This window comes from Rutilus rutilus, assembly GCF_951802725.1.
Source record: "Rutilus rutilus genome assembly, chromosome: 22".
NCBI classification, from domain to species: domain Eukaryota; kingdom Metazoa; phylum Chordata; class Actinopteri; order Cypriniformes; family Leuciscidae; genus Rutilus; species Rutilus rutilus.
In genome coordinates this window covers 20,567,991-20,593,140 of record NC_140227.1, presented here as the reverse complement: position 1 = coordinate 20,593,140, position 25,150 = coordinate 20,567,991, and the positions used below count along the sequence as shown (strand labels likewise).

The window sequence follows — 25,150 nt, the reverse complement described above, 5'->3', positions numbered from 1 at the left end:
TTATGCACTAGCAATAGACTTTATACCTCTAATGGGACCTATGAATGAATACTGATGCAAATAATAAATCATGATATTATAATAATAGCACTCTATATCTCTCTTGAGCCTACTGTATGAACTCATTTGCCGGAGGCACTATGGAAACAATTACTGTACACAGAATACATAATCAAACCTCTGTTCCTGCAATAAACCAAGAAAGTAAGTCACAAGAGGTGGTTCATTAAAAGTAGCTAATGTGTAATGAGAATAGTGGCTATAGTACTATACAGTGAGCATTATTTATTAGGCTGTCGTATCTCAAATGGCATAAGAACATTTGAAAAATTGCTGGAGACTGAAAAATTTGAACCAAATGAGATTTATGAAGCTATAACCTCATGCATACTGTGAATTCTCCTAGTGAGTGAGAGAGAGAGAGAGAGAAAGAAAGAAAGAAAGAAAGAGAAAGAGGGTCTTACATGTGTTGAGATGCATTGGGGAAGGCGCTGCTGTACTGAGGTGCTGCGTCCTCCGGCCCATGGGGGGCAGCGTGGCTCAGGACCATCATCACAGGCCTGTGCGGGTACATCCTCTTTGACATTCGGAAGTAGTTGATACTGTCATTTGTGATTACATCAGTGAGATAGTCCTGTAAAAGAAGTAATATTAAAAGGGAAATCTGTCTGATACAAGTATCAATATGTGTTTACTAAACACATACACTACTGTTCAAAAGCTTGGGGTCGGTACGATTTTTTAAATGTTTTTGAAAGAAGTCAGGACATTTGAAAGAAAGGATACCTTCATTCCTTCGTTTTTATTTCAAATGAAATCTTTTTGTAACATTGTGAATGTCTTTACTGTCACATTTGATCAATTGAATGCATCCTTGCTGAATAAAAGTATACATTTATTTTTAGAAAAAATATATATCTTACCGACTCCAAACTCTTGCACATTGGTGTATAATTTAATCCTAGATCATGTTTGTCTATTATTATGTTCAAAGATTCACCAATGTTAAAACTTTGGCTGAGGCGATCATAAGCTTCTAATTATTTTCAAGTTATGAGCAATAACTGATACATAGCCAATATTAATTCATGCTGTTTTGTCTATGTAAACACTACTAACAACTAAAGTCAATCGTTTTAAACACTACAAGGGAATTTAGGGATATTGGAAATGATATTCATTTTGCAATTTGATAAAGATTACATTTAAATACATTAATAATTTAATGACACTGTTAAAGACGATCTTTACAGTTGCATCATATTGCGGCAAAGTTAATCTACAATAAATTTAAAAATAGAGGAAGTGAGCATGCACAGTTAAATAATACCCAATATCTTAACTCTCTAAAATCGTCCGTCAACCGATATGATACCAATACAACGTGTCTCCTTAAATATGTTGGGTAAATACTGTGAATGAGCTGAACCGATATGACGGTTTTACACTTGGTCTGCTGTATGTAGGAAAATTTCATAATACAATGTTCAGTCATGTTCTTTGAAAAAAGACAGCGGACAACCTTCGGATACTCCGAGCCATGCTTTTCTCGGATCCCGTTCCGGCACAGTGTGTAGTTGTAGAAACGAGAGTTCTTCACCAGTGCTACCCATTCTCTCCAGCCAGGAGGCACATAAGAGCCATTATACTCATTCAGGTACTTCCCAAAAAAGGCTGTAACAGAAATGGATTATTTTGAGATCTTAACTTAACTTAACTTGAACATAATTCAGTATTGCAAAAATACTGCATATACAGATCCATGCTGTCTACTAACCTGTCCTGTAGCCTGAATTGTTGAGGTGGACGGCAAAAGTGTGCGGTTCGTGGTGGGCCTGCCAGGAAGGTGATGAGCAGTTCTCGTTGTTGGTGTAGGTGTGGTGGTTGTGCACATATTTCCCAGTCAGGATGGAGGATCGAGAAGGGCAGCACATCGGAGTGGTGGCAAACGCATTGGAGAAGTGGGTGCCGCCCTGCATCATTATGCGCTTTGTTTTGTTCATGGCCTGCATGGAGCCTTTAGGGAAAAAACGGGCAATATATGTAGATTCGAAAAAGAGGGAGACAGAGCAAAAGAGATCCAGATTGTTTTATGTAACAGATGCTTGACCATAAATTTCCTCCCTAAAAGGGTTCGAGTGAAAAGCCTGAACAAAGACCAGCAGTGAGGCCATTATGTTGCCACTTCAGTGATTAAAGTGCCAAAAATCGAGTAGAAAAACAGCATGTTTGGCACAATTGACCTCAGCAGTTGGCCGATGCTACTGGAATGAATGTGTAAGATGCCCTTCTCCAGAGAATTTAAGTAAATTATATGATAATGACTCATATGAATGTGAATCATACTCTGTATAAACTCATACTTGATGTCACGCTGCGCACAAATTCACAAACATAATATGCACCCACACACAGAGAGAAATGCAAATAGGCAACACACCGAGTTCAATGTCCTGGTCATCAGTAAGAATGAGAATGATGTTAGGACGAACGTTTCGTCGATCCCTCTGAAGACGAGACCTCAGCTTCTGGCCAGAGAGGTACATGGTTCCATCCGAGGGGCAGAGGAACGTCAGGATGAAGACAAGGAGAAGGGTGGCCGGTCTCCACCCAACTGCCATGACTTTAACCTGTCTTCCAGCTCCCACACTAGTTAGTAAGATCACTGTTTCCTCTCAACCTGGAGAACAAAACAAGAGTAACTGTAATTTATACAGGGCCCATTATCAAACATTTCCTATAAAACTAACATTTTTTAGGTCCAGTTAATATTATAAAAACACAAGATTTTTTGCATTTAAAGTATTTTAGATATATAACATTAACTTGAACTGGCACTCATTGTCAGTGGCGCTCACTGACAGTGGCGCGCGCGCGCACACACACACACACACACACACACACACACACACACACTCCTCAAATGACCCTCCACTTCTACTCCTTTGGGCTTTTGGTCACCATGGGCAGAGAAACTAAGGAGCTCGTCCATATAAATGATCTTATTTATGATGCTTGGCATTAATTAATCATTAATGATGCATAGAGACCAACTCATTCCCCAAGTGTAACGATCGGATCAGTTGAACACATGGCAGCTGGTGTGGATGATAATGACAGCGGGCTACAGGCCAAAAGGAGTCAGAAAGAGGGTGAGTGATACAGGCCAAAGGTTAGAAGAGGAAAGGGTCATTACTAGAGAAGACAATAGGGTGTTAATGAATTGGAATAGGGAAGGTATGTGATACAGATTGGTTTTGGAAATGCATGTTTAGATTGACCTCACAGCCAGGGTTGGGGCCATTTTTTATGCAGTAGAAAATGCTTTAGGGACTGTCATGAGGAATATGCAAACCATCATCGTAAAAGTCAACAAAAGACAAAAAGACATGCAATTTATAAATATAATCTACAATGAATTTGCAATGACAATTCTGGAAATTAATAAATAATTGCATAAATACTAAACAGCTGCAGAAATGTTATTTACCAGTCTAACATTTCGAAAAAACACTTGGCTAAATACATGAAAGTGCAGTAAAGTGTCCTTAAATATTGTTCTCAAATCACTTTTGTATTATCATTAATCATCAATATAATAATTGTGATTATCTTTTTAACTATTATCACGCAGTCCTACCATAGTCCTATCGTGGCCTTCATTTTTTCTTGCATTTTGAAAGTTAATAAATCTATTTACTTTTCTATCCTAATATATTTATTTGCATTTTTTCATGTACAATTTGCTTTGTTTTCCCCTAATGTCCATGTCCCCATCATAACAGACCAATGGAGAAACACAGATTTATTGAATATCAACCGAATTAGTTGACTTAAGGTGAATTTGCTGCCATATTCACAACCTATTACCAGTGTGTTTGATTCACAGATGCAGAAGAGAAACATTTTCCTCTGTTAAATCAGTACTACTCATACAAGATGTAAATTGCAGTCAATTTGCCAAATCACTTCACCTCTAACACACCAGAATTTTTTGGATAAAAGCCACAGCAGTTGTTCTTTGTCCTCGGAGGAGGTCAAACAAAATAACTCTGATAACTGATAGTCAAATACAATGGAAGGATTTTGTAGCTTCTTAACACAGCATTAACCCAACACACCACCCACTGTGATGGGTTACATTCGGAAAGAAGCATAAGCTAAGACAGGAATTACTGTTTGTTTTGGAAACCCATCTCCCTCAGCATCATCCCTTGAAACCTAAATCCACATGGACGTATCCCTTTCATGAAACTCCATGCCATCTTAATTACAGCTTATTTTCTTCTAATTCAAATCACACAGGTTACAACAGCAGAAATATTCATCCCATCTTACCTCAGAGCGGTCAAGGCCAAACGTGCAGTAGATCCAGGCACCCTGTGGTCTTCAGGGCAAAGGTGATCACACACAAAGTCCACCCTCCAAACTATCAGCCAAAACTTTCTGCAAGAGATGCCTTGAGGGTCTCCCACTGCTCATCCCTGGACCTTCTCATCTAAAGGGTATATTTTTAATCTTATCGTGTATATGACAGCTTTCTCTCCTTCATCTATGCTCTTCTCGTCACTCTCCCTCTCTCTCTTTCCGTTTCTCCCAACATCTCCTCTCATACCCTCACAAACACTCACACAGCTGCATTCAGTCCATGTTAATTCCTGTTCTCTCCTCCGTCATTGTTCTCTCTCAGGGGAATGGATGAGGTCTGACCTTGGGGGTCTCCTGTTTTAAATTCTCTTGGCTGCTCTGTTTACCCCGGGCCCCTCCTCTCCTCCTTGTCCCTCTCCAGGACTCATTGCTGGCAATTGATAAAAACAACAGCTTGAGAAAAGAGTTCAATCTTAAATAGCTCTAGCAGGACAAACAGGAGATGTTTTGTCATTAAAAGTAAGTTAATTGCGACACATTGATTGCAACATTTTTGAACAGTTGCATGGTGATGGGAGAGATATGTTGTTTGATTTTAAAGGTTCTTCATTACCGCCACACCAGTGAGAATAATTCTCAGTATTGCCATTGCCAATAATTGCTAGTATCAGATGCTCTGTATCTGATCTACCATTCTGCTTGCCAGCATGTCCTTTAGCGCTGAGCTCCTGTTATTGCTGCTGTCAGCGTTTTGCCTCCAGCTCGCGTTGTAAATTGGGTTGACGTGATATGGTACGACAAGCCTAGGGATATAATAAACGCCTCAGTAAAACAATTTTAAACATATCAAATCTCATTCAAATGTTAGCAAAAATCCAATAACATTTATCAATTTGGAGCTAGTTGTAAAAAGTTCATTTTAATAAAAAATCCAAAAGCTAAAATATTGTCTTGAAAATGTTCTACGATTGAAAACAATAAAGTTGCAGTTTAAACAAATAATACATAAAACTATGTATGTTTGTATATATATAAATTCAACAAGATGTAAATATATAGTTCAAACTCATTTTCAGATAATATCATTTCATTTTTCTTAACCCGTTGGCAAATGTTTCTTTTTTTAAGCATAAATGTAGCAAAAGAGTGCAAGGTTTATGTTTACAAGTAAAACTTGCATAAAACAAGTACAAAATGTATAAATGGTATTAAAAGAAATCAAGATATATTGCTGGTAAGAAAAAAAAGAAATTTATATTAAGAACTTTTTTGCAGTGCGATATTTAATTGTGTCTTTTTGTTTGCTTGAATTGCTAAATAATTGTTTTCAATTGTCTGTAGAACATTTTCAAGATAATTTTTCTTTACTTTTGCATGATATATGACTTTGTGTAAAAGCTAATTTTACAAACAGGATGGTTTCAATAACAAAAAGTCATACAAAATCGGACCAAAGAAAATGAGCTCTTTCTGAATGCAGGTACTACTGAACGACAGTAATAATGCTTTTTACATGACAGAACAACATAAACTGCTAAGAGCCATTTGACACAGGTGTCATAGAGTGCACTTGACCCAACTTTCGTGCCCTGGGCCTCTCAAGTACCGCCATCACTTTACTTCCTGCCCTCATAACTATGCTGGCATGGCTTGGGGAATGTGCGTCCACCCTCTGATTCAGTATGCAAACTTTCCAAAGTCTCCTTGAATTTGCCAACAGCAGTTGGTATTCAGATGCAAATGGTCTGACAAGCCTCTTTCATGGGGAAGACCTTTATCTGCCAGCCAGTTTAAAGTGAGGTGGGGGGGATATGTGGATTCTCCAGTTGAATACTGTACATCAGGCCCTTTTGTGGCAAACTGTGGCCAAAAGGACTTGCGTCAGATTTGGTCAACATCAGTATCCATCATTCCCTACTTGTTTGGAGTGGAACATATACACCATGGCACCTACAACAATTGATTCGCGCGTTTTTATGATGCCGTGAGCAGTTGCAGGGGCGGCATTTTCCTTAAACAAATATTGAACAGACAATTATCAAGAGCAAATGGTGTTTTCTGCCTTGATCAGCAGTATGATAAACAGCCGAAAAGCTGCATGTCAGCACTGTGTGAACACTAAATCATGCTTTAACGAATTAGACTGGTCAGAGTCAACAGTCCCGTAAACATCACTGACCTAACCCTCAGATTTACATCACAAGACTATGATGACAAGCAGCAGAGAGCAAATGAGAAACAAAGTAACAGTACCCTCATATCACGATTCGATACATATCTTGATACTGAACTCACGATACGATATTATTGCGATACTCCAAAACATATGGTAAAGGTTAAAAAAAAATTTTTTACTGTTGATTAAAATGCTAAATTTGGTATTTCATTGGGGAATAGGCTTTGACTTGGTGTTGGTAACCCAATGCACAGGACAATGGTGACACCAGAATAAAAATAATCATGATTCTGAAGCTGAAAATACAGAATTATTTTAGACGAAAATGCTCTCTGTCACTGACTAGATATATTTAAAATAATGTAGGCCACTTTTTACTGGTAACATAAGACATTTGGCATTATCAGGACACACACATATTCCCCCATTGCATTATTATACATTATATTCAACATTATATATAATGTAGTACTACAGACACTAAAACTCTGTAAACGTAAAAAATGTCTTACACAGTCATTTTTTACTTTGGGTGAACTATACACAGTGCAGATTGTCACTATCCATGTTGCATTTTTGTATTGCGATATATTGTGACAATATATTGGTTACACCCATATAAAGCATTGCTTTACATGATGTCACAGAGGACAGCTCAAGTAGTCTACCTATTTTCTTCAGTTAATGAAGAACTCGCTTAATGGAATATTAAGCTCAAACAGCATTTGTGGCATAATTAATAATCATAATTAATTATCAACTTTACAAAAAAAAAAAAAAGATATGTAGTATATTGATGTGATAACAGAAGTGAATTGGACACAATCCATAAATATAAAAAATTCTCGCTGTTATAAGAGTATAGCCACAAGACATGAACAATATGCAAGTTAACATGATTTTGGCATAAAAAATTGTCTACCAACCTTTTCTGTGTAAGGCTATATTCAATTTCACAACTTTGATGCTATGACATTACAACGCCATAAACCTTTCAATTCGAAAACAACTGTAATCTTGATGACTTCTTTTTACAGCTCAAATAATAATCAATGCTTTAAAAAAAATTATAAGCTTCAGCTCCAAAAATTCACTTCCACCATAATGTTTATTTCTGCTGCTTCTTTTTTAAGAAAGAAAAAGAAAACAAGGCACACAAGACGAGTTGAAATGACTTTTTGTGGTAATCAACATTATGCTACAAATGCTTTTGTTTGTGCTGTATATTGAGATCAGAATACTAATGTAATAGAAGTTATGTATAAGCATATAAAATTGAGTTTTAAGAGTGTATCACTTTAATCCAGCTTCCTCCAGCTAGCTGAGCATCTTTAAGCTGATATCTGAGTGAGTTAATGATGAGCCTCTTCTGTTTCAGCTTCAAACAAGACCAAAGAAAGGTCAGAATAAGCGTTAATCATCATAATCGTCTGCTTGTTATCGCAGTGGCTGATAATGGACAGATGAAAAGCCATGTTTAGATGCTTCCTCTGAACACAAATGACACTGACAATTTTCAAACAAGAACAAAAGGAGGGAAAAAGAAGCTAAATATCAAATGCATCAAAGATAAGATTTTTCTTTTTAGCTGAATCTGACTAAAATGAGTTTTGAACTAAATATGTGCACTAGTGTTATGTGAGGCTAAATATCAATCAACTAGACAGGAACCTACTGCTAATTGTTGTTGCCCCTACTAATTGCAGCATCTAACCGGTGACCGATTAACAAATTATATGTACTCCTGCCGTCAGGAGCAGAGGAATCCAGTTCCCATCCTCCGTATCCGTCAGCAACCATATGGCATGCACTAGGCAAGCGTGGTGGTCCTGATCCCTGTGGCCAATAGGGGATATTTGTAGGAGTCACCCTGGAGTCTAAGGCCACTTTATCGCCCTCCGTATGTCCTGTGACAGAAGGACAGAGGGGCCACATACAGTGGGGTCCAAAAGTCTCAGAACGAAGATGGGAATTTTGGATTCAAAATCTAATTTAAGGGAAAATAGGGAATGTTAAAACAAAGACACTTTGTAGCTCATGGAGCTTGAGGGCTTCTGCCTTTAAAGCAAACAGGGGACAAACACCCCTTAAAAAAAATCAAATTAATGGAAATTTTTCAATACAACTTTTTACTCAAATCATTATGTAGATAATATAATAAGTACTGACAAAACTGGATTAAAGTAAATGCTTATCTTAGTAGTAGGCCCCAAAATCTTTGGCCCTCGCACACTATCAGCAGTGCTGTGATTGTGCCTTAGGGTTTCATGTGGACCCCAGATATCAGGGTCTTAACAAGCAACTGGAGGAGAAAATAGTTTCTGGTACATTTTTCAACCTCAAAAAATGGTTTTTCCACTGCTATCTGCCAGGAAAATCCTTTAAGATTAGTCTTTCCTAGAGCACTGGCTCCACTCATCCGATTCTGACTAAATAAGTAGATGGAGTGAGAAAGATAGAAATAAAATGAGAGGGGAGAGTGACTTCATTTACATATTCGGATGCAGAAGGAGAAATTGTGCCTTAGGTTTTTAATGGTAGAGAAACTGAGAGCAGGACCATACTGCATATCAAGATGTTCATCACATTAAAATAAATACATTGTATCCATATTAAAACTCAGAATAGGATATACAAATACATTAAATTAATTTATATGCTTTAATGCATGTGACATCTACTTTGAGTCTGTAGTGAAAGATTTGTTTGTTTGTATTGAACACTTAGTATCAGGTTTCAGCTTTCCTTACAATCTGCTTTCTGCCACGCTACAGGATGCCAGTACGTCATTCATTTTATTTTAATTACTTCCAATTTTTCTTGTCTCCTCTAAATGACTTGGGGGAGAGGGTAAGGGTAATGGCCCTGACTTAATGATGATTACAGACAGTATTGGTTTCTCATTTCAGTAAGCTGGCTCAGTGGTGAAAAAAAGAAACACATTCATCTTTTTGTTCACACAGCAAATGCAGTGTGCATTGTGCCTCAAACAGAAATAACATGCATGACTTCACCAAAGTCAATGTAATAAATCCCTAATGAAAATGGCTACAAATGACAAAAACTCCGGTTCTACTTGCTTCGTGGTTAATAGCTGACCACCGTTACACTCACCCTCCTTAAGCTCACTCCCATCCGGGTCACGGCACCAATATAACCCCTCTGGTTCTACTCGCACCGCTCCGAATGGGTTTCAAACCAGCGTTTCCAGCATGGGAGGCATAGCAAGTAGCGTAACAAGTACGCTAAAGACCACATGTATCTAGCGTCAGTCGCTAATGCACCTCTTGAGACCAGGGGAGTGAGGTTTTACTCACACAGCTCTTACTAACTGGCCTCCGTTACACTAGCTCTGGAAAATATTTTATTAACTAAAATTAAAGTTGCTTAAATGGAGAACGAAAACCAAAACAAACCTTTGTTGCTCCACCAACAAAAAGAGTTATAACCAAACCTTTTTGTTGTCTTCAAGCAACACAAAGTAGTGGTGTTTTGTTCCTGAATAAATTACAAATTGATCGACTCAATGACTCACTCATATAGATGATCAATTATTTAGTTCCTGAATGAATCAGTGTTTTGAACGAATCAGTTGAACGAAATATTCACTTGCTGCCACCTGTTGGCATAATAAATGAAAACTAGAAATTAAATCTAATACTGAAATAAAAATACAAACTAGTACTTTTCCGAAAAGTGAAACAATTAAAATGAACTAAAACTGGAATGGGATTGGAAATATAAATACACAGTGAAATAAAAATAAAAACTAGCTACATTTTCAAAAGCAAAATAACCCCAAATTGCAGCTTTTAAAGGGATACTCCACTTTTTTTGGAAATAGGCTCATTTTACAACTCCCAATCAAGAGTAATGATATGACGCAGTGCCTGAAAATAGTCCCCAGCTCAGTAACATACAAAATGACCGGGACTAAGTTTGTCTAACCTATAAGACCTATTTCCAGGCGCTGCGTCATATCATTACGCCTGCTATACTCATGGTACGGCAGCAAAGTTTCTTGATTATTACGCAGGAATGAGAGTATAGTTCCTAGCCATATCAGCCTAGAAAATCGCAACTTTTCATTTTCCATCGGTCTTAGTACACGATGTAACTAAAGAAGAGTCAAGTTTTAAATAGGAAAAATATCGAAACTCTTTGGTCATTTTTTTGAGAGATATGCTAATGGTCTTGTCCGATTCAATGATCTATGCTAAGCTATGCTAAAAGTGGTACCGCCAGACCCGGAGTTCGGCTGAATGGATTCGAAAACGGTAAAACTCAACTGTTTAACTCTGGGGGAGTTGTAAAATGAGCCTATTTCCAAAAAAAGTGGAGTATCCCTTTAAAACGCAGCTCCCTCCGTTCACTGAAACCATCTTCAGTATTCCATCCACAAAGAAGCACTTACAGCTCACAGCAGAAAGTGTAATTATCACATCTAACGCCCCTGACCCCTGTGGATTCCAGCACATGAACATTAGCAGTTATTCACATGGGCTTCCCTTCCCACTGTCAGTGTGGCCACTGTGGAGATTTTCTAATCTTCGCTGGAGATGGTCCCTGGGGATGTGCGGCTTGTTGGTATTTTCTTTTTCTGACTTTCCTCATCCTAATCCTCTTCTCCTTCTCCCTTCCTTCTCTTTGTGGTTAGATTAGAAGGCTTAGTGGTAGCCCCTCCAAAATCTATACATGTTACAGGCCTCATTGCCAAAGACACACAAGGGCTTTAAGAAGTGCAGGGATGGATGGGAACTTGAAAAGAGGAATTAGACAAGGTCCAATGCCCAGCACACTGACCCGAGTCTTCACAAGATATCTCCGCTAATCAGATATAAACTGTTCCGATTGTCTATGGATATTTTAAGCGAAAGAAAAAGTTAATGAAACATGAAAAAGTTATGAAATATGGACCTTGAAATGTTATACTGTAGGGAATTAATAAGCTATTTTTCCGAAGTAAAAGAACATCCCATCTTACATCCATCTTAAATTTCAATCTAACAGTCTTTAAAGCTGCATTCCACAACTTTTTTGGGTTATAAATAAATCTGAGCAAGTACATAACCAGCCAGTGTTCAAAACTAGCTGCTTGCCTTAGCTCGTTAATAATGTTTTTAATTTCAGTGGTACTGGTGGATTTCGGCGGGAAATTCGAGCATGTCTTTGCGTCATTACGTCACATCTGTACACATAAAGAAGGTGTCTCGGCTAGTAGGCTATATTGCGTGTGTGAGGATGTTGGAGGTGGAGATTTATAGCTTTTTCTCACCGCACTTGATATAATTAAACTTATCAATTTGATGACGGATCCAGAAAGGTTCAGACGACAATCACCAGTGACAACTGGAGATTCTCCCGTTGTAAAATGCAAAAGACTTTGTTCGGGCTTCGGAGTGGCTACAGAAAAAAAAGAGACTGCAACCGGGCCCATGCGAAAACAAGGATAATATCGGAAGGGCATTACATGTAGACACGCAATGCTTGCTATGTTGTTAACATTAACAATTTGAGAACAAAGTATAATTTGCACGGTTTGATGTGATATGATAAGCGATAGTTAGATTTAATCAGCGCGATTTACTGCAATGATTTTTCTCCTTAGTTGGTCAGAACAAAAGTGGATGTTACTTACTTGTTCAAATGACAAATTCTTATGTTAGTCATACTTCCAAAAAGTAGAATCTGTGATTCCGAATGACAGTATCCACACCGGCGCGGTGACTGACAGCCGCACATTCTCCTCAAAACATTGGATTCATCCGCGCTGTGCCGAGCCGAGTCTTCGAACAGAGATGGCGACAAAGAGCTAAACTGTAAACTAAACAGCTTCTTTAAAAAAAAAATAATACAACTTAAAATTGCAATATGTCTAAATGTTTCAAAAATTGGATGCTCTATTTTGGCCACAACCAAGACATATCTAATGTCTAACCATTGGTATGATGCCCATACCAACAACTCTCACAGCCATAACTCTCCTGGTTTCTTTCTTTTTTTTCCCCTCAGTACATTGGAAATATAGTTTATTTAATATGCCAATGTAGCTTCATATTGACTAAGTACCCAAGTACTAAGGATGTTTTCCTGGACAGTTCTTATCACTATCATTTGTTCCTGTCTTTCAGAATTTGGCTGTAATGTGTAATCCATATCGAAGGGAGTTTCTCACACTCACATAACCATAAACAGACATATTTAATGGAAATAAATACCCCCACTGTCACATACAAGTGCCAAATTAATAAAACATCTGGTGAAAATCATTAATTCTCATTTCCATCTCTTTGTGTTTTAATTGTGCATGAATGTCTTTAATCATATCACGAACAACCCATGACTGGCACGCACAGAACTCATAGATTTACTCAGAATTTACCCTCCTGTCAATCATAAAATTCTTCAAATGCCCCGCCTGCTTATGTATTGGTTTCTTAAATATTTTGCCCAATTTCCCCTCAAATGCCAGTTCAGAAGAATCAATGACACGCAGGACAAAACATAGAAAACATAGTATCTATGTTGCACAAAGAGTAGATCAACAGAGCATGGCACTATGAAAATGGGTTTGATTTTTCGGAAAATCTCAATGAAATGCATTCAAGATATACGTTTTCTCAATGTAAGCTGCTTTAGATAAAAACATCTGCCAAATGAATGAAAATGGAACCAATTTGGAAAATATATGTGATTTCCCAAGGTAGTATTACACAGTTCCCACATACGTTACAGTATATACATTAAGCGTATACAGTACTTAATCATTACATGGTATCCGGTTACAATAGCCACTTTTTTTCCCCATTTGGTAACTGGCCATTAAAGTGGAGACATTGAACTAAAGCCCATTTCGTTAATGACGCTTTCATTGGGGCTCCATGTCTGCATCTTTTACCCTGTGGCGAGACTGGACCCTCTAAACTGCCCCTTTGATGATCGTAATCTGTAATCCATAAAAAAGACTATTACCATTCCCTCAATTTCCACTGCTTTTTCCCTACATTTACTTCCCTGCCGATAACAATGGTCATTACATTCACAAATAGAACAGTGCAGGTGGTTACTGCCAATAATTGAGAGGTTCGGGTAGAATCTGCTTGAGGGAGGAAAGGGCTACACAAAAAGCTAAAGTACTTGATGAGAGACCGAGTTTGACCCAACCTCTATAAAACAGGCCATAAATTGCAATAGTGAATGACTCCACAGACATGGCTTCGACATTAGGGTGAATGAACAGCAATACAGGACTTATAGAGTGGGCCATTCAGTTAATGACCCTGAACGCTCACAAGCTGATATGATCTGCGGTCCTGTGCCCGACATGGATGATTGCATAAGTACAGCAGATTTGAGGCTTAAAATAGAGATTGAAAATAAAATAAACAAGACTAATTTTTAAAACCACAGAAAAGGGTAAGAGGAATTATTCACTTACTATCAACATTACATACCCAATAAGCTTCTAGCCCGCTAATCTCTATCTTAACCTATTAAAGTAATTAGCAAAGCAGCGGGAGAGTTGTCCATTTTGATAACTCTCAAAGGAAGAGGGTAATTATCAGGGTTTGAGCGTTTTTGCCAGAGGAGAGAGAGACAGTTAGACGGTTCCTCTGATGATAGCCAAAAAGTACTGAGACAAAGAGTGTATGATTTCCCACTGACCTGCCAGGCGAACCCACTCACACAAACAGGAGGTAATTCAGTCTTCCCCATACACACTGAGGCGCATGTGGCTTACCTTTGTGTGTGGGATGTCTGTTGGCACGATCTATGTTGCTTCATTGGGCGCCTTTTTTAAAAAGCGGGCACATCGCCCAATGTTGACAAAGCAGGGTATCTCCTGCTGTCTGCTTTTTTCATGTGCACCGAGTGGAAAGAATCAATTATCCCAGCACACAGCTCACCATTTTAATATCTGACTCCTAATTAGATTGTAGGGCGATATCCCTGATGAAAGAAGATCAGGGGTTTTTAATATATACACTACCATTCAAAAGTGTGGGGTCAGTACGTTTACAAAAAATATATATTACTTTTATCCAGCAAGGATGCATTAAACTGATCAAAAGTGACAGTAAAGATATTTACAAGGTTACAAAAGATTTCCATTTCAAATAAATGGAACCCCATTAATGGAACAGAAATGTATTGTTATTTTTCGGTTTAGCACCAACTTTGAGCTATTTGCTGGTGATGTGTGTGCTTTTTTTTAGTGTTTGCTATGTATAGTTTTGTGTATGTATATTATTTAGTTTGTACACTGAAATTAGAAACAATTTTCACTCAGAAATTGCTAGTAAATTTCACAAATAGTTGGATTAAACATTCAATTCTGAAAGACTGAAATAGTATTTTCTTGTAAAACTTACTTCAACAATCTTGTTTTATTTACAACAACAGCAAAAACACTTTTTACAGCATATATACAGTATTATACATTATTTTCTATTTTAATCCATTTAAAAAATGTTTGACTCCATTTGACTCTATTAAAACTAAATATACTCCCATGAGCCACAAGAAACCTCCTTTAAAACTAAGTCAGCCCGTGCTTACGCCCATTATGTAAACAGCAAGGTTTTATGTGGAGAGAGTTAGAAAGACCAAAGGATTTTATGCAATAATGTGCAAGAATGAAAAACTTCAAGGGCTTATTGGAAGAAGGAAATTTAAAAAAATCAAAAAAATATATATATATCAACACATACACTATGCCTTTGAAGAGTTCTTTCTCTTTCTTCCAGGTTGCAGTGGCTGTTTTATCTTGCTATGCTGAAGGCAAATTCAAAAAAGAGCCTGAAAGGGGACGAGAGGTGAAGTGTACAGACTTTCTTTTGAAGTATATGATCATGCCTCAAACAGAATAGCTGATTATATCGGTTTCCTGTAACATCACCAAGCAAAAACCATTTTAGTACACAAACAGTAATCCAAGCCTCAAATTCAAACCCGCTGATGGACAGCTCCTTTCGATTCTTACAATTCATTAACATGCGGTAAATCTCTAGGGTGTGATCTGTCAATGCTCCACCTCAACACCACAGATGCTGATGTAATTATGTACAGAACTGAAAACGCATTAGTCCTTGGTTTGGTCTTGATTATGTCCAGAGGGCGGGTCTCTCATGAAAGCTCATGAAAACTGCATTACTTCACACACTCATGAAGACATGAGATCATGGGATCCTGATACTGATCTTCCCTGTCTCCCACTGCCTAGGTGGCTATTAGTGACTCTGGCAGCCATTTAATATAAATGAGGACTCAAAATAGTATGATGGGCAGAGATGCTCCTGAACGTGGGTTCTTATGAAGGCTGTGCATCATTACTCAGTGCACAGCTAACTGTGTAATGGGCTGTTTGTTCGACTCACTGCAGGATACATGGCAAGATAAAAACTAATAGGCCCTGTTCTATTTCTGTTCTGGGGCTGTGCAGAAACTAGGCAACAATTCAGTCCCAAATCAGGCTTAACCACGCTGCCACCCACAACCAATTATAATGAATGTAACACTAAGGAGAAATGCATAAGGGAGGATGAAGTTCTAAATAGTATGCACTTTCTCACACAAACACATAGGAGACATGTTTTCTGCTACATTTCAGAGTAGATTAAGTGTTGAGGGTTACGCATTACAATTAATGCTAGTTATGTAATCAGATTACTTTTTTTCAAGTAACTAGTAATGTAGAGCATTACTTTTCAATTTACAACAAAATTGCTTTTTCAAATAAGTACTTTTTTCAAATAAGTTACTTTGTTTTGCCATTTATTGACTGACAGCTCTCAAGTACCCACAAATCGGGAGTAAAGGTGTAGGAAGTTGTGTGTGATGTGTAAACATGCGGTTATTATAGATCTAGACTAAATGTGAGCATGCATTTACTCATCTCACTTGCACAAAAACAGATTCAGTGAAACACAAACTCAGAATGTTACGCAAACTTGCAATATTTAAATATGTTAAATAACACAAATATACTCTATGTATTCAATCTCACTTTATTAAGCAATGTCTTTACTGTTGACCTTCGATGATCCAATTTAACCATACTAGTAATAACCACAAATGACTTCAGATAAACATCACATTTAAGCATAGCTGAAAGGTAATTAGGTAATCTAATACAGGCGTGAATTTTTATTTTCTTCATCCTGAGACTAATATTTATTTCACCTTTTGTTATTAAAAAACAAACAAGCATCTAATTTTAACTTCTAAAAACTTGGCTCATCGTCTTATCCATTTCAAAGTCATCCATAGAGCATACATAACTCTTTACAAAAGGTTTAAAATGAAACTTCAATCGACCAATAACTGCCATATCTGTAACATTGTATCATCAGGTACTTTTCTTCACATGTTTTGGGAGTGTCCAATTGTTGTCAACCTATGGACTCATGTAAATTTAGTTTTGTCCTCCTTACTTCAAATTGATTACATGTCTAATCCAGGTTTATGTCTTCTCAATGATGATTCTGACTCCTGTATAAGTTAATTACACAAGAGAATGATGTTTGCTGGTTTTACAGCTGCAAAGAAAACAATAATACAGAACTGGTTAACTCCGCGCATGTATGCAAAAACATATTGGATTCATAGCCTCCTCAGAATAGTGACTTGTGAATGTACAACAGCACGAATTAACAAAGCTAAACCTAGTACCATTGATGCATGGCAATGTTTTTCTTCCAACATATTGGATTATATAAAGGACATATCAACCCTTTTATTTTTTATTTTTTTCAGATTGCTAAATTATTGATAATATGTCTGTTGCTCCCCATTTTGCCTGTCTGTTTGTTTGAATGTGTGTTATTTTGTAATATGATAAAAAAAAAACAAAAAAAACAAGCAACCCCAGTCCAGGTGAAAAAAAGTAACCCAAAAGTAACGTAACCCATTACTTTCCATAAAAAGTAACTACTTAACACAATGAGTTACTTTTAGGAAGTAATGCAATATTGTTACACATTACTTTTAAAAGTATCTTTCCTCAACACTTGTTAGATTAACTAAAAACAATACCATTTTATTGTTGTGAGCCAAATCACTTAATTACTCGGACTTGAACCCATTCTGTATACTTTGGCCTTGTATCAAATCGCGAAGCACTGGCCCAATGATTGAACTCTGATAAACTTGATTGTTTTAACATCTGTGTCTGGGACAGACTATTACTTAGATAACACCTGACATGTATGTGGGTCTTTTTTTAATCAATCATCCAATATGGCTCATTTCAAGTAAATGCTTCCCTCAGAAATGAATTTCTCTCTATTCACATATGCCATTTATCATGATTCAGCTTTAACAGCTGACACTCGCAGTCATCACTCCACCTTCACACTATCGTGCACACATCTGCTATGATGATATCATGATAAATTCAGCTCTCCAACGTAACAGCCAAATAGAAATAATAAATAACTCTAATTATTAAATAAAAAAATTATAATAAGACAAATATATTTATGAATATATTTATTTTTATATTTAAATTATATAAATATTTATATAAAATAATACTTATATATTTATAGCAGTGAAATACAAATATCAGTATCATTTATAAAATCTGGGGAAAAGGAACAAAACAAGTTTAATGTATAAATGTCAGAAATGTGCACATCACCATAATTTATGAGAAATATGTAGTCTATATAATGGGAGCTTTATCAGTGCTTTCAGTTCTGGTGCAGACTGGCCCTCGGGCCACGTTTGTTTGATTCTGTCTGGTCCAGATCTCTCTCAATCGATTCCAGAAGCCTCTCATTCACCCAATTAATATTTCGACATGTGCCAAAAAAAGAGCTCCCTTGAGTTAGTGAGTTATTGAGTTAGCCCACTGATTTTTTTTTTATACTTTTTTTTTGTACAGTTATTTTGCCAGGATTTTATACAAATTAATTAGAATTTGCAATCTACATATACAACATTGTTATATGTTACAGAACAGAAATAATATAATAATTAAACAATAAAGGCTGGTATATAGATTTAAGCACAGTGCTGCTCACATCTCGTGTCCGAATCCACTTTTGCTAGTTTAACGACGGGAAAAATAGTCGGTGCGCCCGGTGCATGGTCTAAAAGGGTTGTCCCTATTCTCTTAATGAGTAATGGGTGTGTTTTGGGCGTAACGTGCAAAAAACCAACCAGAGTCTCATCTCCCATTCCATTTAAAAGCCAGTTGCGCTCACGCCTTTGGCGGATTCGCTATTTACATGGCGAAATTTGCAAGTGGAAAAACTGAAAGCATCTCCAGAGAGGGAACGGATATACTAGTGCGTGAGGTTAAAGCGCGCGAGCAGACCATCTACGGGACAAGCCGGATTCCACTATATCTTTATGTACACAATATTCATCTTTTAAATAGTAATCCTTTTATTTTTAATAGTTGGCATGTTTGTGTGCTGCTGCTGCGCAAATGCATTTGCTATTTAAACAACGTGGCGCAGGACGTGAAAATGATAACTGCGTCGGGCTGAAACTAGCAAAAAACGCATTGCGCCGGTGTATGATAGGGCCCATAGTGTTCATCTAAAATTACAATTTAATGAATTAAGCCAACTACAACAATACTTAATGCTAAAGTGTAATCTGATTCTACTAGAGAAGAAAAAAACCTACTGGAATTACAGATAAACCTGCCATCCAAACTAACTGTCCATACTGTCCATACTTAAACATTCAAGTTAAGTTTCAGGCCACAAAAAGTCTGGTGCATGTGAGAGTAGCCAGCTAATCTGCTTTCTTTAGTGAGTTGGGAAAATCCAATTTCGGAAATCTATAATTCCGTAAAAGTTAATAAGCAGCCACAAAGCTGGCTGAGCTCCTGAGGGAGCAAGAGATAGATACGGTGAGCGAGAGAAAGTCAGAAAGAGTAATGGGTAGATGTGAGCTGAAGTCTGAGCAAGAACCCATAACTCAGTTGGGAGAACCCTGAGGGCAAGAATAAGGCAAAGAAATTCCATTTTCAAAATGAGCAAAAAGACACATCTTTACATGTAAAGTATATGAACAATGTTTTTCAAAGCTCAATGAATATTGATCAAATCACTTAGCAGACTCTCCATATTCTCATATATAGATTCTCTGTTTGGCCAGAAGTGCTTCAGATAACTTTTAAGTCACTGTAATTTACTTTAGTGTGCAGTTCACCATTAGTCCCAATGACTGTTACAATTGTCTCCCTGGGTATGAAATCAAACCTCTGCAGCTCATCCCGAATGCTGCAGCCACCCTATTAAACCCAAGCACTTCCACATCACACCGCTATTATGTTCCCTCCACTCCTTCCCTATTCCTGCTAAAATTGACACTAGGACTTAAATCTTTATTAGCCTAGGTGTGCTTTCTTGCCATTTGTTGATCAAAATGGTCTTATTTGTGATGACAACTGACTTTTCAGAGAATTTCTGGATAATAACATCTGCTAAATGCCTTAAAAGGATAGTTCATTTTAAATAAATAAAAAATGTCTCTGTGATTATTTGTCTATCCAGTGAAAGTCCCAACAATGAATGGACAAAAACAGTTATTTACATTCTTTACAACCTATTGTGCGTTCTGCAGAATATAGAAAGTCATATAGGTTTGGAGCGACGTGAGAGTGAGTAAATGATGACCTAACTTGAATTTTTGGGTGAGCTCTCTCTTTAAATGTTCAGGGAAAAACTGAAACCAAAACTCTAAAGGCCTATCCAATATACTCATCTCATCTGAGCATCAGTGGTCCAATTACTGTTGTTGTGACAGATGTTAATGTTATATGAGACGAGAGATGGATTCTAGTATTGAATGTTCATGGCTGATGGAAGAGAAGTTTACAGTGGGAGGTGCCTGAGGGATGAGTAATGACACATGAGGACCCCAAAACTTTGAGCAGGGTTTTCCAACAGCAATGCCATATTCCCAGTGTAAACATTCACCATTTATTTGATTAGTGAGGGAAAAAATGCATTTGATCTTGAATAAAAGAAAAAGAAAAAAAGCCTTTTGATTACAAATTCTGATTCTGATCTAAGATTGATGCTCTCCATGTTCTTGGCAGGATGTAATTACAGATCTCCGCTGGACACCTGCCGTATCTTGGCACAGCTCTGTAATAATGCATTCACATCACTCTCTGCCTCAGAGGGCACCGCCAGAGGTGCTGTACTCCAAATCACTCATCAAAGACTTCCAGTCAGCATTAACATTTAAGACGGTGGGCACCGGGCTCAAATTATACTTTAGATTCATACCAGGCCTTGTTTTGCTCTCAGCAGCTCATGAAAATGAGATCTCGTGTCTCACATAGACGTGCTCTGGGCGGGTTCGGATTTGTCTCGTGTCCAGACTCTTTGATAAAAATCACTCGGATGTAATCACTCCCATCTAATTTTGACAGATTTTTGGGATAAAAAGCAAATAGATTGTTCAGGGCTTCATTTAAATCTTGCACATCTCTTAAGCTTATCTGACCACAACATCCAACACAGTTCAGTTTTCAGTTTAGTATCAAACCTTGTATGTTCCCAAATGAAAAGCCAATTAACTTATTAAAAAGTGCTAATCAAACTCAACTTCTCAGCAATTCAGTGATTTAAACTTGAGAAGAGTCCACGATTTCTAACTGCTCAATGTCAGTTTTCTTTGTCAAAAGATAAAGATCCAGTCTGTCCATTACAAGTTCAAACTTTGCTAGCACACTTATGACAATTTATGGCGAAATCATATGATATTGTATGACTTGGATCAAAACATACAACTTAAATAGGTTTTTTTCAATTACAATCATGGTTAGATCTAGGGGTTCAGTTCAGTTAGGGGTGGGCCTGCCCTTTGTGGTTAGGTTTAAGTCTGAAATGTACGTTCACTCTAATGATTTCGCCATTTTGGTCAAATTATGATGACTTCTCATGACCAATAGCAACACCAACATGAGGAGTCTGAGAAGACTAGGAGGAAAAAACCTGTGAATTTTACAATCACGGTTAGATTTAATGTACATCCCAACACTGGGTTGAACTTTGCATAAAATTAGCGAAGCTACTCTAAAACACAAATCGGTTATGTGGACTTTCTCCCAAAAACCAACAATATGTCAATTACAGTAGACAAAGAAATCCAAAAATAGGTTTCCAGCTTGTAAATTAGATAAAATCATCACAGGATAAGAGAACCCTATTGAGGCCTGGATGTACATATGCAAATGAACCCTAAATAGCTCCCACTCAGGAATTAGAAAATTGAGATCAAATTCCTTCTTCTTTTTTTTTTGTGCTGTCAGACGGAGGTCCCAAATGAGCAGTTTCACTCGGCTCTAAAGTTACTGCTGAACTACTTTAAGAAATCTTTGAAAAAAGAAAGCGTACTGTATGCATTGGAAGCCTCTGTGTATACACTCTCAGTAAAAAAGGTACAAAAGCTGTCACTGTGGCGGTACCTTTTCAAAAGGTACACATTTGTACCTAAAGAGTGCATTTTAGTCCCTCAAAGGTACATATTAGTACCTAAATGGTACATATTAGAACCCTTTTGAAGGGTACTGTCCCAGTGACAGCTTTTGTACCTTTTTTTCTGAGAGTGTATGGTCCAAAAAGAATGAGACCACCAAATCTTACATTCAAAATGGATACAAACGCTATGGCGTAAACTGAACAAGAAATATTTCAGATTCTGCAATATTTCTAGGTCACTAATCAAAGAAGCAAATTTGTGAAATTGACCATGTGAACTCATTTGTACAGGTCTGATGAACTAAACGTCATAGGACCTGGTCTACAGCTCTGGTTCAGATGACAGAAGAGGAAAAGGAGGCCAGTTGTTTTGGGGCTAAGTGGAGACAGTGCACAGTAAATAATGAATGACTAAGGCACAGATCTCTCAGCCCCCATCACCTTTGTCATTACCTCATAGCCTCACGCAGAAAACACAAGCGCAAGCTCACTGATGCATATTTTTACCCACCGAATCCCCAGCACTCCGAACCTCACTTGCTTCCATAGACCTACTTGACCCAGAGAGCAGCTCTTCATCATCAAAAATGCAGAGTGAGTCATGTAGCAATTTACAGGGGTGACGACAGACTCTTGTTAAAGTCCTTAAAAGGGCCAAAATCACACACAAACAAAGACGTTGTAAGAACCATTTCAGTCACACTGCGAGTATGAGGGACAAATATTTGAGATGCGAAAAACCAAGAACTATGGCGACGCCACCATGAAGAGTCTGAGAAGACTAGAAGAAACAAACCTAAAAAAGGTTTAATAAATGGGAAGAAATCACAACTTTCTGAACCTCTCCATGGCAATGATTTGGTCTTTATAAAAAAAATATATATATATATAATATCAGTTGAAGTAATTTCAGATATACATAAAATTGAGGTTCATGCAATGCAGAATTGTGCATATAACAATCTGGAAAGAGTATCAAATTATAATTCGCTTTTAACAATAGAGAAATATACCTGTGCATCCATTACTGGCATCAAATCTGACAAGAGGTGATGGTACCAAGCGGTAATTGGGGACAAAGGCACTTACCTCACTGATGCCCACCTCTGAATCCTTCCTGAGGAACAGCGAAACAACAGGAGATGTTAAACTCAGGGATATAATGATCCGTCACCTGTTCGGTCCTCGCCAGACCACCTCTGACTCGACTCCCCCTCTGCCAGCTGTACAAGTGGGCTCTCTCATAGCCGGTCCCCTGATATAGACACACAGAGAGGTGAAAGAAAGGAGGCGTGGTTCCATAGCAGATAAATAAAAGAGGGCGGGAGAGAAAGAAGTCCCTTAATCTACAATTCAATATCGTGCACTCCCCTCTCTTATTGTCTCTCTTTCCCTCTCTCACACAGTTACTCTTTCCCTCATGCATATTAACACGTCCCTGTTTTCCCTTATTCTCCCACACACATGGAGGAAACTCTATCACTCTCTCTGTCTCTCTTTTGCTCGCCTCGGACTCTGTTTTTCCACTTTTTCTGGGCTCTCTGAGCCGGTATTCATCCAGCAGCAGTGTGACTGAATCAGGGCAGCTCTGGCCATCTGTTGGAGCTTCAGAGCTTCACCTATTCACATGGGTTCTAAAGCTGCGGGTCTGGCAGCGGGGAGAGAAAAGAAGGGGTGGGGATAAGGGATCAATCTTGGAGCAGGAGGGCAGGGGAATGGATCGCTGGGTACAGACTACAGAGAGAGTATTTATTAGGCTGGCAACTATCAGAAGCACTGGAGAGCAGAGGGTTGTTAACAGGGGCACGGACAAACTGCAAAGTTAAGTGCTTCAAGAAACAACCCCCCCCCCCCCCCCCCCACACACAATCAGATGCATACAGATGAATTTCGGAGGATAATTAAATGAATAATACAACTGTTTAAATATTAATGTGTTTAAAATGTATCCAAAGTAAAAAAAAAAAATCAACTTTTCAACTGTTCAAACTAGAATAGAACAGACTGCTACAACTGAAGTGAAAAAAGACACTTATAGAAAGTATTTTATGGTTTAGTTAAGTTCTCACAGAAGAGGTGTGGCTTCAATAATTAAGTAGGCTATATTATAACATTCAATATCTTAAACAGTACTTCAAACTGTGTATAGCATATTGAGAAGATATGTAATGTTACTTTTCTAATCTTGTTAGATGATTAAACAACTTTTAAAAAATGCAATGAAGGGGTCATATTTTGGAACTGTCATGTGTGAGACATGGATTGGGCTCTTTTGATTTGGAACCGTAAGAAACCGCTTAGCAAGAGTGCAAAAGTGCCCGCCCACTTTTTCTGTGGCATTGGTTCCGGTAGTATTTTTCCCATTAGTTTCTCCCATAGGGATTTTTTAAAAGTCATTTAAGAGTCATTAGCCATGAACAAAACCATGAGGTGATTTCTCAACATTATAAACTTTCATTTGAAGCAAGAAAGTATTTGAAAATCAGACAAGACTATGGCATTAATGAGGGAAAGAATACAATCAGCATTGTGAATGACATTATAATTGAATCAAAATTATGGAGAAATATACAACTGAGAAATAACAACTGAGCACAACTGAGCTCTTTTGGCATGATTTGCTTGTCTCTGATTGGTGGAGGGTTTTTTTTGTTTGTTTTTTGGCGAATTATGGATTTGATCTGGAACTCTGCTGTTAAACATGATTACTTAAAAAAAGAAGTGAAAATAATGTGGGCTGATAGCTAAAAACAAAAGCATATACCACCAACTAACAACTTCGTAGCTCTGTCTAAAACAATTTACAAGTTATCATTAACAATCAATTCCCCTAAATTGGAGAAAATGAATGGGATTTTTACTTCCGGAACCTGACTGTTGCACTGTAAACACTAATGCTCAAAATAATTAATTTGTTTAAGTAGGGTAAACTTAAACAAATGAGTTAAATCAAATTAACTTTTTGAGTATTTATAAAGTTCTTTCTCTTGAGTTCACAAAACTGACACATTTTAATTCATCTGAATTGTTTCACTGTTTTGAGTTTTACGAACTTGTTTCTTTTAATTTAGACAAACTTAAATTTAATTGAAACTGGGCAGGGATTTCTATGTCCCATGCTTTGCCATGACACTCAAACGGGAGAGTAAATGCT

At 37.5% G+C, this 25,150-nt stretch overlaps 1 protein-coding gene across 3 annotated transcripts in view; it reads right to left on the bottom strand.

Moving 5' to 3' along the window:
* Window positions 1–23,251, bottom strand: part of sulf2a (sulfatase 2a) — a 31,380-nt gene extending 8,129 nt beyond the window's left edge. The window contains exons 1-5 of one of the 3 annotated variants that reach the window (XM_084395213.1): window positions 23,086–23,251; window positions 2,441–2,680; window positions 1,778–2,017; window positions 1,523–1,674; window positions 465–634 (exon numbers count right to left, since the gene is read on the bottom strand). In XM_084395213.1, coding sequence (XP_084251339.1) covers window positions 465–634; window positions 1,523–1,674; window positions 1,778–2,017; window positions 2,441–2,621 — 743 coding nt within the window. In that variant the 5' untranslated portion in view covers window positions 2,622–2,680; window positions 23,086–23,251. Of the gene's footprint in view, window positions 1–464; window positions 635–1,522; window positions 1,675–1,777; window positions 2,018–2,440; window positions 2,681–4,338; window positions 4,474–23,085 lie in introns of those variants that run through there. The other 2 variants (XM_084395215.1, XM_084395214.1) reach the window with 2 other exon arrangements.
* Window positions 23,252–25,150: the final 1,899 nt, after the last annotated feature.